We start from the raw sequence: 13,062 nt of genomic DNA, 5'->3' as shown, positions 1-13,062 counted from the left end.
AAGGCCTGCCGGAACCATGAATGTTTAGACAGAAAAAAAAGCCTACAACTCCCAGCATGCCCCAGCCAGCAGGGAGTGCTGGGAATTGTAGGCCTTTTCTTGTCTGATGCACAGGACCCGCCCTAAATTGTCAAGCGAGCTCTTTGGAAAGCTTGAAAAAAGGGTTAAGCGGACAGAGATTCTCTTCCTAGAGAGGGCAGCAGAGAGATGGAATAAAGCTCTCTTTTTTCATCTCTCTCTCTCCTCCCACCCCCCAGCCTCTGTCTCTCCTTTTAGGAGGAAGCGAGGGAGCCTGGAATTGGGAGGTTCCTGGAGGGGGTGAGCATGCAAAGGCTGGGGGTGGGGGGAGAGAAGGGGGGCTTCTGCAAAAGAGGAGGGAGGGAAAGCAGCACCAAGAAAGGGGGGCAGAAAAGAGAAGGGGAGAGACCTTACCCACCCTTTTTGGGGGGTCCTAATCCCTTGCTGGCTTCCTTTCCGGTTGCATCCCTGAAAATCCTTTTCTAAATCCCCCCACTGTCCATACATCACCTGCCCCTTCAACCATGCACTTTTCTTTCCTCCAGATTTCCTTTGCAATCTGGAAGAGGGTGGAATGGGGGGGGGAGCTTCCTTCCCCCTCCCCCTCAATCCAACGCCCCCACCCCACTCCCAGCATCCATTTCTAGCTAGGCTGTAGGGCAGACATGAGGGCTGGCTCTCTTCCAAGGGCTGCCCGTCAGGCGCAGGGCAACCCTATGGAAAGGAGGACAGGGCTCCTGTATCTTTAGCAGTTGTATTGTGAAAGAGGAATTTCAGCAGGTGTCATTTGTACGCATGCAGAAGCTGGTGAAATTCCCTCTTCATCCCAACAGTGAAAGCTGCAGGAACCCTGGCGGCTTGACCAGATACAAAAGGGGGAGGGCTCCTGCAGCTTTAACTGCTGGGATGAAGAGAGAATTTCACCAGGTGTACAAATGACACCTGATGAAATACCCTTTGGAATACAACTGTTAAAGATACAAGAGCTCAGTCCTCCGTTTCATATGGTCACCCTAGTCAGGTGGGAGAGACGGAGCTACCAAGAAAGGTGCAGGACGGGAACCGATGGGTGGAAAGGGCAGATTTGGGGGAGACATTAGGAGGGACTTCCCAACGGTAAGAGATGCACAGCTGTGGGATCGAGCAGTGGCGGGGGGGTGGAGTTGGGAAACCCATTTGCCCCAAATATAGAGCCACACCATGTGCACATTGGAACAAACCCAGGCCGGTCCAAGACATAGCCTGACATAAAGCCCTCTCCCGTTTCGTGTAGAAAAGCTGCCTAAACTGTTTCTTCAACACTGGTGATGGAACAAGCATCCTCATAGAATCATAGAATAGCAGAGTTGGAAGGGGCCTACAAGGCCATTGAGTCCAACCCCCTGCTCAATGCAGGAATCCACCCTAAAGCATGCCTGACAGATGGTTGTCCAGCTGCCTCTTGAAGGCCTCTAGTGTGGGAGAGCCCACAACCTCCCTAGGTAACTGATTCCATTGTCGTACTGCTCTAACAGTCAGGAAGTTTTTCCTGATGTCCAGCCGGAATCTGGCTTCCTTTAACTTGAGCCCGTTATTCCGTGTCCTGCACTCTGGGAGGATCTAGAAGAGATCCTCCATTGAACCTGAAGGCAGCAGGCTTGCTTAAGGGACATAGGGCAGGCCGTGAGGCACACAGCTCTCTCCAACACCTTATTGCCACCTCCTACCATTTGCTGCCTGAGGCGGCTGCTTCCCACTTCCTAATGGTAGGGCCGGAACAGGTGAGCCCGGCTGACTGGATCACTGAACAGGAGCCCCTACACGCAGCAACAGTTATTTGCAGTTTCTACTCCTTCTTCTTTCTTCGTTTTAATAAAATGTGAAATTATACATTTACAAATATAATTTGTCATGCGTAAGAACATAAGAAGGGCCCTGCTAGATCAGACCAAGGATCCATCTAGTCCAGCACTCTGTTCACACAGTGGCCAACCAGCCATCGACCAGGGACCAACAAGGCAGGACAAGGTGCAACAGCACCCTCCCGCCCATGTTCCCCAGCAACTGGTGCACACAGGCTTACTGCCTCGAATACTGGAGATAGCACACAACCATCAGGGCTAGTAGCCATGGATAGCCTTCTCCTCCAGGGATTTATCCAACCCCCTTTTAAAGCCATCCAAATGGGTGACCATCACTACATCTTGTGGTAGTGAGTTCCATAATTTAACTATGCGCTGTGTGAAGAAGTCCTTCCTTTTATCTTTCCTGATCTCCCACCAGTCAGTTTCATGGGATGACCCCGCGTTCTAATATTTTGAGAGAGGGAGAAAATGCACAAATCCAAATGTTCCTGCAATAGGCATAACTGTATCATACAGCCAATGTCTTTTCTTCCTCTTCATTGCTATTTTTAAGCAAAGGTGCAGTCTGCCATGAAGCTGGGAATTTACTTGTGTTCATGCACTACCCCCTCTTCCATTTCCATCTCTTCCTCCAGGCAGAAGCTCGGCACGCCTATTTAGATGACTAGAATTTATTCTAGGACTTTCGAAACAGTGCGTCGCTACTCTTTGTGAGTCACCGGAGGACAAAAACATGGAGACCCAAGACCTCACGGGCTTTAGACTCGGCGAGTCTCCAGGAGGAATGAGAGAAGCCCCGCACGTATTCCAAGCTGGGAGTATTGGAGAATTCCTTAAAAAGAGACCAGGAAAGGAAGTCAAACAAGAACCAGATGATTGGGAAAGCCAATGGCAGGAATTCCTGAAGACGATGGAGTCGGCTCATTCAGGCTGGGGGGTCCCGCTTTTGTCTGAGGATCATGTAATCTGGGAAGACGCCAAGGCCTTCCTGGCTTCCTTCGAGCAAGTGGCCGAGGCCTGCCGGTGGCCCAAGGAAGAGTGGGCGGCCCGACTCCAGCCGGCCCTCAGCGGAGAAGCCGAACAGGCCTTTCGCAGGCTGCAGGCCCGAGACAGAGAGGACTATGGGATGGTGAAGGCGGCCATCTTGCGAGGAGACGCCCTCAGCAGGGAGAAGGTCCGCCAGCACTTCCGCCGCTTCTGCTACCAGGAGGCCGAGGGGCCGCGGTTCGCTTACATCCGACTGCAGGAGCTTTGCTGCCGTTGGCTGAAATTCGAACGGCACTCCAAGGAGCAGATCCTGGAGCAGCTGATCCTGGAGCAGTTGTTGACCATCCTGCCCTCCCACCTCCAGAGCTGGGTCCGGGAACGTGGGCCAGAGACCTGCTCCCAGGCGGTGGCCCTGGCCGAGGACTTCCTTTTGAGACAGGAAGTGGACCAGAGACAAGAAGACCAGGTGAGCCATCTCGCTGTGTAGTTCCCATGATGACCTAAGATAGGGTGACCCTATGAAAAGGAGGACGGGGCTCCTGTGTCTTTAAGAGTTGCATAGAAAAGGGAATTTCCGCAGGTGTCATTTGTGTATGCATGTCGCACCTGGTGAAATTTCCTCTTCATCACAACAGTTAAACAGTTAAAGCTGCAGGAGCTATACTGCAGCTATACTGTGACCAGATTTAAAAGAGGGCAGGGCTCCTGCAGCTTTAATTGTAGGGATGAAGAGGGAATGTCACCAGGTGCTGCATGCCTACAAATGACACCTGCTGAAATTCCCTTTTCAATACAACTGTTAAAGATACAGGAGCCCGGTCCTCCTTTTCATATGGTCACCCTACCTAAGATCTTCGCCCATCTCTGGTAGTAGTTTCTGGCTGTTGTTGCTGTTGTGATGTTGACTGTTGATCCTTTGGTGTTTTTGCCCTGCCCACTTTTGCCTTTGGAACGTAGCCTCCAAGAGTTTCTTCAAAATAGAATTTGCCTCTTGCAGCCCACCCTGGATTAAGCTTTAAGCTAGGGTGACCCTATGGAAAGGAGGACAGGGCGCCTGCACCGTTAACAGTTGTATAGAAATGGGAATTTCAGCTGGTGTCATTTGTATGCACGCAACACCTGGTGAAATTCCCTCTGCATCACAGCAGGTAAAGCTGCAGGAGCTATACTAGTTTATTTATTTTATTTATTTATTTATTTATTTATTTAGAGTATTTTTATCCTGCACCTCAGCCAAAAGGCTCTCGGAACAGCTTACAATGTATCAATAAAGAAGACAGTCCCTACCCTCAGGCTTACATTCTAAAAAAAAGACATGACACACAAGGAAAAGTGATTCCATTGTCGTACTGCTCTAACAGTCAGGAAGTTTTTCCTGATGTCCATCCGGAATCTGGCTTCCTTTAACTTGAGCCCATTATTCCGTGTCTTGCACTCTGGGAGGATCGAGAAGAGATCCTGGCCCTCCTCTGTGTGACAACCTTTTAAGTATTTGAAGAGTGCTATCATGTCTCCCCTCCATCTTCTCTTCTCCAGGCTAAACATGCCCAGTTCTTTCAGTCTCTCTTCATAGGGCTTTGTTTCCAGACCCCTGATCATCCTGGTTGCCCTCCTCTGAACACACTCCAGCTTGTCTGCGTCCTTCTTGAATTGTGGAGCCCAGAACTGGATGCAATACTCTAGATGAGGCCTGACCAGGGCCGAATAGAGGGGAACCGGCCTTGCTTGCAGTTCACCCAGTGGAGGCTGGAGGCTCTGACACCTGTGGAGCCTTGAATCTACTCCAGGTTTCAGCCCAAACCAGCCAGACCTCTAAAGGTTCAGATGCACCTTAGATAGCTCCTTCAACGGGTCTGCCAACAAGCTTCATCCCACGTACCTGCTTCTCTCGGATTATCCCCGTAGCGCTAAGCTTTCGCGGTTGTTGTTGTTTTTGCTACCGGGCGACAGCGATCCTTTGCATACCAGGAAGTGAGTTTAAGGTTGGAAGTGTAAAAAAAATCATTAAAAAAAATCAACGGATGACCCAATTCAATTCAAATTTGGTATGCTTAAAGCTCTCCCTAATATCTATTACTGTGCCAATTTTGATGTCTTTATCTTTAAAGCTTACGCAGATGTAAGCATTTGTTTAAAATCCTGCTCCTGCGCCCCAGCGGCGGCTCGGAAGATACGCTCAAAAAGTAGGGGCTAAATACGGCGAATCTTTTTGATTTATTGCACAATTAAGGCAGGCTGCATGGGAGTACTTCACAATCAAAGCAGATTATAGGGTGGAAAACTGCTGAGTCCTTTGCATGCAATTCAAACTGATTGCACAGTATAACGCTGGTGTGATACAGCTCTGAAACCCAGACCAGATTCACCACCCACTGACATCGAAGCCACCAGCCTCCACTGGATTCAACACTTTTGGGAGGAGGGGGGACGATCCTGGACTTACCGGCTTCCAGGATCGTTCCAGGGCGTCCAAACAGAAGCGTGACGTCCTGGAAGGGAAGAGGGACACACCACCCGCGGTCCTTGGGATCATCCCTGGACCGCGGGTAAAACCAGGATAACCGAGGTCTTGATCATCCCAGGGAAATGTAGGGATTGTCCCTGCCTGCTCCCGGGATCCCCTGTGTGTCATTTGGAGGCACAGGGACGATCCACGGACAATCCCGGGGGAAAAGGCAGGTGTAGAAAGGCCCCAGTCTAGACTTCCCAGGACAGTTGTGGTACCCTGAGATAGATCCTCTCTGCCATTGCAGGTGTCATTGGAGGAGGAGGAGGAGGAGGAGGAGGATGTGAGTTGCTCTGTAGCAGGCCAAGCTTCGTCCGATGCTGAACAGAGTCAGCTCTGCACAGAGATGAAACAGGAAGATGACGAAATGGAGGCCAACCTGTTGGGTAAGGTGGAATATGCATTTTTTGTGCCTTTAGAGCTTGGATGTTCTGATTATTATTATTATTATTTATTTATTTATATAGCGCCATCAATGTACATGGTGCTGTACAGAGTAAAACAGTAAATAGCAAGACTCTGCCGCATAGGCTTACAATCTAATAAAATCCTAGTAAAACAATAAGGAGGGGAAGAGAATGCAAACAGGTACAGGGTAGGGTAAGCAGGCACAGGGTAGGGTAAAACTAACAGTATAAAGTCTGCACAACATCAAGTTTTAAAAGCTTTAGGAAAAAGAAAAGTTTTTAGTTGAGCTTTAAAAGCTGTGATTGAACTTGTAGTTCTCAAATGTTCTGGAAGAGCGTTCCAGGCGTAAGGGGCAGCAGAAGAAAATGGACGAAGCCGAGCAAGGGAAGTAGAGGCCCTTGGGCAGGCGAGAAACATGGCATCAGAGGAGCGGAGCGCACGAGCGGGGCAATAGTGTGAGATGAGAGAGGAGAGATAGGAAGGAGCTAGACCGTGAAAAGCTTTGAAGGTTAACAGGAGAAGTTTATATTGGATTCTGAAGTGAATTGGAAGCCAATGAAGAGATTTCAGAAGCGGAGTAACATGGTCAGAGCGGCGAGCCAAGAAGATGATCTTTGCGGCGGAGTGGTGAACAGAAACCAATGGACTGATGTGAGAAGAAGGAAGGCCAGTGAGAAGAAGGCTGCAGTAGTCCAACCGAGAAATAACCAATGCATGAACAAGAGTCTTGGCAGAAGAGACAGACAAAAATGATCGAATCCTGGCAATATTATACAGGAAAAAACGACAAGATTTAGCTACTGCCTCAATATGAGGAATAAAGGAGAGCGAGGAGTCAAATATAAAGCCAAGGCTACGAGCTTCCTTGACCGGAGTAAGCGTAACATCATTGACAGTAAGAGAGAATGAGAGATGAGGAGAAGGTTTAGGAGGAAAAACGAGCAATTCAGTCTTTGCCATATTGAGTTTCAAACGACGATGAAGCAGCCAAGCTGAGATATCTGAAAGACATGCCGAGATACGATCGTGAACATCAGGAGAAAGTTCCAGAGATGACAGATATAGTTGTGTATCATCGGCGTACAGATGATATTGGAGGCCATGAGATTGAATAAGCTTGCCCAAGGGCAACATGTATAAGGAAAACAACAACGGGTGTCTTGCCTGGCTGATGTGTCTTGCCTGGCTGTAGCAGTGTTTCTAGGCCTGGGTCCATAGGGCCGTGCCTTGAATCTATTTCCCAGGGTCCCAGTTCTATTCTACAGGACCAGGGCCGGCCCTGCCATTAAGCAGAGTGGAGCAGTGGCCTCAGGCGGGAAATGCTGGGAGGTGGCAGCAAGGTGTTGCAGGAGAGACCTGTTTAAGCCATGTGGCATGCCTGCACTGCTTAACTTAGCTTGCTGTCTTCAGGTGCAGTGGAGGATGCTGTGCCACCATCTGTGTTGAAGGCAAATTCATCTACCCACCCAGCTGGCGTTTGCACATGGGATAGGAGGGGCGGCACCTTGTTCTTGGCCGCAGGCAGCAAAATGCCTTGCAGCAGTCCTCTACAGAGCCCTACGCCTCCCTTTTTAAGCTGATGCAAAGGCAAGGAGCCTTTGCTAGGAACATCTTTAGATTACTGCAGTGCCCTCTACATGGGGCAGCCTTTGAAGATGGTTCGGAAGCTGCAGCTCGTGCAGAATGCGGCAGCCAGATTGATAGCTGGAACAGGGAGGTTTGAGCATATAACACCGATTCTGGCCCGCTTGCATTGGCTGCCTATACGTTTCCGAGCCCAATTCAAGGTGCTGGTTTTAACCTATAAAGCCCTACATGGCTTGGAACCGCAATACCAAGTACATTGTTGGTGCTAAATAAATAAATAAATAAATAATACCTGATGGAATGCCTCTCCCGACATGAACCTCCCTGTACACTGCGCTCAACATCCAAGGTCCTCCTCCGAGTGCCTATTCCGAGAGAAGGTCGGAGGATGGCAACAAGGGAGAGGGCCTTTTCAGTGGTGGCCCCTCAATTATGGAACCATCTCCCTGACGAGGCTTGCCTGGCGCCAACATTGTTATCTTTCAGGCGCCAAGTCAAGACTTTTCTCTTCTCCCAAGCATTTAACAGCATTTAACGACGCTAAGTTTGTTTTCTAACGAACCCCAGAACTGTTGTTTTTTAAACCGCCCAGAGAGCCCTGGCTATGGGGGCGGTATATAAGTATAACAAATAAATAAATAAATAAATGGATACTGATGTTTTTATATTGTTGTTTCTATGTTTCTAAGGGTTTTTAAATTTTGTATATTTTTTAATGTTTACTGTTTTAACTTTTGTGAACCGCCCAGAGAGCTTCAGCTGTGGGACGGTATATAAATGTAATAAATAAATTAAATAAATAAATAAATCTTGTCTGCAAACCCCCACCCCCTCTCCCAACTCTTTCAGGCTCTCACAGAGAGCTCCCCCGGCTTCTCAAGGCCGAGTCACGGGGACTGGAGCTCTCCTCTGGGAACTCCGACAGAGAGAAGCTCAAACAGATTCTGACAATCCAGAGGCCCAAACCCTTCCAGACTATGAGGGAATCTACACAGCGTACTGAGGATGCTTGCATGCGCCCCCAGTGCGCCCCCAAAGCGATCGTGTAGATTCTGCCCATTAGAGACGGAGGAAGAGGAGGAGGAGGAGGAGGCTGGGGAATCCGGCTGCGTCCTTGCCGCCACCGCCCACCTACCTACCCGCCGGCCGGGTCGAAGAGCTCGGCGGAAGAAGGCGGGGTGGAGAGCGGAAAAACTCTCCGACCCAGCTGGCTCTTTCGCCGGCAGCAGGAGGTGGCGGTGGCAAGGACGCGGCCGGATTCCCCAGCCGCCGCCTCCTCCTCCTCTTCCTCCATCTCTAATGGGCAGAATCTACACGATCGCTTTGGGGGCGCACTGGGGGCGCATGCAAGCGTCCTCAGTACGCTGTGTAGATTCCCCCTACGTCTAATGAAATCTTAGCTAAAAACTACAAGGCCTCATGGCAGTGCTGAAACTATCCCTGACAAAGAAGGAGGTAATCAGCAGGCTATGGGGAATCCCAGGCTTTCTAGAAGTGCAAAGCATTTTTAAATCCCTAACGCAGGGGTCCCCAAACTTTCTGAACCAGTGGGCACATTCGGGGATTTGAGCAACGGCTAAGGGCACCACCACAAAATGTTTCCCGTCACCTCTGTGAATCTCGGACTGTGTTTTACTCAGCAAAAGCCTCTGTTGGACACTGCAACATCTCTTTAATAAGGGGATGTCTTATATACATACTGCTTGTTTTAAATATATGTTTTGGCAGTGTCCACGGCTTGCATCTTAGAATCATAAAATCATAGAATAGCAGAGTTGGAAGGGGCCTACAAGGCCATCGAGTCCAACCCCCTGCTCAATGCAGGAATCCACCCTAAAGCATCCCTGACAGATGGTTGTCCAGCTGCCTCTTGAAGGCCTCTAGTGTGGGAGAGCCCACAACCTCCCTAGGTAACTGGTTCCATTGTCGTACTGCTCTACGTATGTAACACACTCTTCTTTTAGGAAAGAGGATGTTACACAGATAAACTTTGTACTGGAACAGTCCTTCATATTCACTGATGTACATGCTTTTAGGGTGACCCTATGAAAAGGAGGACCGAGCTCCTGTATCTTTAACAGTTGCATAAAAAAGGGAATTTCAGCCGGTGTCATTTGTATGCATGTCGCACCTGGTGAAATTTCCTCTTCATCACAACAGTTAAAGCTGCAGGAGCTATACTGTAGCTATATTTTGACCAGATTTAAAAGAGGGCAGGGCACCTGCAGCTTTAACTGTTGTGATGAAGAGGGAATTTCAACAGGTTCTCCATATATACAAATGACACCTGCTGAAATTCCCTTTTCAATACAACTGTTAAAGATACAGGAGCCCTGTCCTCCTTTGCCATACGGTCACCCTACATGCTTTTTCAAATTATTCACCTGCTACTATCAGCATAAATGGATTATCTGTGCCTTTTTGACAGCTAAAAGACTAATATTACAACACTGGAAGGAGAAACGCTCAACTCCTATAATGTAATGGATTGAGGACCTTAAAATGCTATAAATATTTGAAAGGATGGCATGTAGATGCCACCTTCAAATGGAGTCTTATTTGGATCATAGAATCCTAGAATAGTAGAGTTGGAAGGGGCCTACAAGGCCATCGAGTCCAACCTCCTGTTCAATGCAGGAATCCACCCTAAAGCATCCCTGACAGGTGGTTATCCAGCTGCCTCTTGAATGTCTCTAGTGTGGGAGAGCCCACAACCGCCCTAGATAACTAGTTCCATTCCCTCCTCTATGTGACAACCTTTTAAGTCTTTGAAGAGTGCTCTCATGTCTCCCCTCAGCCTTCTCTTCTCCAGGCTAAACAGGTCCAGTTCTTTCAGTCTCTCTTCATAGGACTTTGTTTCCAGACCCCTGATCATCCTGGTTGCCTCACTAGGTCATTGGTTCCATTATCGTACTTCTCTAACGGTCAGGAAGCTTTTCCTGATGTCCAGCCAGAATCTGGCTTCTTGTAAATTGAACCCATTATTCCGTGTCCCGCACTGTGGGATATTAGGTCGTCTTGTGTTAAAGCTAGTTAATTGCTAGGAAGTTGTATGCATTTCATATGTATTCATTGCTATGGATATATACAAATCCATTGTATATATATTTAAAAGGAGGTGAAATTTAAAATAAATTAAAGAAGTTTTCATATCGGGGATGCTTTCAAAGGTGCCATTAGATGTGCATGTTCATGCCATGCTGGAGACTCCTGCCCTAAGGGGAAGGGAACCCCCAAAACTGTCCAATGCACACTGAATAGAACATGTGAGGTCCTGGTTCCTCTCTATTCGGCCCTGGTTAGGCCTCATCTAGAGTATTGCGTCCAGTTCTGGGCTCAACAATTCAAGAAGGACGCAGACAAGCTGGAGCGTGTTCAGAGGAGGGCAACCAGGATGATCAGGGGTCTGGAAACAAAGCCCTATGAAGAGAGACGGAAAGAACTGGGCATGTTTAGCCTGGAGAAGAGAAGATTGAGGGGAGACATGAGAGCACTCTTCAAATACTTAAAAGGTTGTCCCACAGAGGAGGGCCAGGATCTCTTCTCGATCCTCCCAGAGTGCAGGACACGGAATAACGGGCTCAAATTAAAGGAAGCCAGATTCCAGCTGGACATCAGGAAAAGCTTCCTGACTGTTAGAGCAGTACAACAATGGAATCAGTGACTTAGGGAGGTTGTGGGCTCTCCCACACTAGAGGCCTTCAAGAGGCAGCTGGACAACCATCTGTCAGGGATGCTTTAGGGTGGATTCCTGCCTTGAGCAGGGGGTTGGACTTGATGGCCTTGTAGGCCCCTTCCAACTCTGCTATTCTATGATTCTATGTTGTCTGTACGTGGAGAAATTAGTGGAAAGGAATGAAGAGGGTGGAATTTTGAAGAGAAACACTCCTCACCGCAACATTTTTGGTGCAGGCCCACTTTGTCACAGACTAAGTCGTTTGAAAATCTCTCATTTATTCTCCAGGAGATCAAGAGTGGATGACCCCGGATGCTGAGGAGAAATACGTGCCAAAAGATTCAGAACTGAGACTGCCGTGGAAAATGGAAGAGAATCCTTCCCAGTGTTGTGACAAGGAAGGGACCCCAGCATGTCGGAAAAGGGGCGAGCGTCGGCAGGAAACCCAACCAATGGAGGAAGTAAATGAATCCATTCCTTGTGGAAGAGATGCCATAGGTAAGAAACGAAAGCCCTTTTGTCTCTTGGGTTCTTTTGTCTCTTGGGTTCTCGGATGCTTATCTAATTTGTTGTTTATTTATTCCAGCAACTACTACACAGGAGAACGAAAGTGAGTGGGATCCATGCAAGATATCGTCAGAAAGAGTTGGCCGTGAGGAGTTGAAAGGGAACATTTGTAATCAAGGTGGATCAGAAACACAAGAGGGAAAGAGGAAGGATAATCCCCTTCTGGGTCCGAGTGGGGAATTCAGTGGGAATCCAATCCAGCAAAAAAAGCTAACAGAAAAGAGAAGAAATCAGTGCCTTAACACTCCTTGGAGATGCCATGCTGGAGAACCCACTGGGAAAAGTTTCAGTCGGAGCAAAAACCTTCCTGAACGTCAAACTCTCCACAAAGGGGAGAAACCGTACAAATGCTTGGAGTGTGGAAAGACCTTCAAGCAGAAGAGGAGCCTGGCTACACATCAAAGAATGCACACAGGGGAGAAGCCGTATCAATGCTCGGAGTGCGGAAAGAGCTTCAACCACGCCTCAAGCCTCACGTCACACAGAAGGATCCACACAGGGGAAAGGCCCTATAAGTGCTTGGATTGTGGGAAAAGCTTCTGTCAAATCGCCAGCCTTACTTCTCATCAAAGAACCCACACCAAGGAGAGGCCATTCAGCTGCTCAGAATGCGATAAGAGCTTTTGTAGTCGTTCGGATCTGGTTAAACACAAGAGAATCCACACGGGGGAGAAACCCTATAAATGCTTGGTATGCGGAAAGACTTTCAGCCAGAGGACACACCTTATTAAACATCATATAATCCATACCGGGGAGAAACCATACAGCTGCTCAGACTGCGGCAAAAGGTTCACTGACAAATCAAGGCTGACTCGGCATCAAAGGATCCACACAGGGGAGAAACCCTACAAGTGCTTAGAGTGTGAGAAGAGCTTCAATCGGAACACAAACCTCGCTTCACATAAATTAATTCACACAAGAGACAAGCCGCGTTACGGCTGCTCAGACTGTGGCAAAAGCTTCTCTCACAAGTCAAGGCTTCTTGAGCATCAAAGAATCACACATGGGAAGAAGCCCTATAAATGCTTGGTGTGCGAAAAGAACTTCGGTCAAAGAAAAGATCTCACTTCACATCAAAGCATCCACGTAGATCGTAGCAGTGTCCAGACTGAAGTTTATCTATAATTTACTCCATATTTCCTTTTTTTTCCCCCATTTAGAAACATTGGCCTGGTTCAGAGGACGCTCTGGGCTTTGTGGTTAGTTTAACCATGTTCAGCTGTGGCTAACGCTAACCCCATGCGGAATGCTTGCAGGCAACACTTTTAACCCTTTTGTGGTTAAGTTTTCCTTAGTGAGCCTAACCACAATGTGGTTAACAGGGCAGATGGTTAGGGAAAACGTGTGTCAGACGAGACCGTAAACCATGGTTAAGCATTCCGTTAACCATTTTGTGGTTAAGCAGCATGGTTTAGTGTGTTGTCTGAAGGGGGTCACTGTGATATTTAAAATTGAGGCCTTTGAAGTAT

At 48.3% G+C, this 13,062-nt stretch overlaps 1 protein-coding gene across 2 annotated transcripts; it reads left to right on the top strand.

Annotated features, from left to right (window-relative positions):
• The first annotated feature begins 256 nt into the window (after positions 1 to 256).
• On the top strand, positions 257 to 12,760 carry LOC134396156 (zinc finger protein 397-like). Of its 2 annotated transcripts, XM_063122548.1 has the most exons (5): positions 257 to 318; positions 2,498 to 3,315; positions 5,603 to 5,741; positions 11,315 to 11,524; positions 11,613 to 12,760. In XM_063122548.1, the coding sequence occupies exons 2-5, from the start codon at positions 2,596 to 2,598 to the stop codon at positions 12,716 to 12,718; spliced, it is 2,175 nt and encodes a 724-aa protein (XP_062978618.1). In that variant the 5' UTR covers positions 257 to 318; positions 2,498 to 2,595; the 3' UTR covers positions 12,719 to 12,760. The 2 variants fall into 2 exon arrangements, with proteins under 2 accessions (XP_062978618.1, XP_062978619.1); XM_063122549.1 differs by lacking the exon at positions 257 to 318 and having other exon boundaries at positions 2,479 to 3,315.
• The last annotated feature ends 302 nt before the right edge of the window (positions 12,761 to 13,062 follow it).

Source organism: Elgaria multicarinata, chromosome 3, assembly GCF_023053635.1.
Source record: "Elgaria multicarinata webbii isolate HBS135686 ecotype San Diego chromosome 3, rElgMul1.1.pri, whole genome shotgun sequence".
NCBI lineage: Eukaryota > Metazoa > Chordata > Lepidosauria > Squamata > Anguidae > Elgaria > Elgaria multicarinata.
This window is presented reverse-complemented; position numbering and strand designations above follow the sequence as displayed.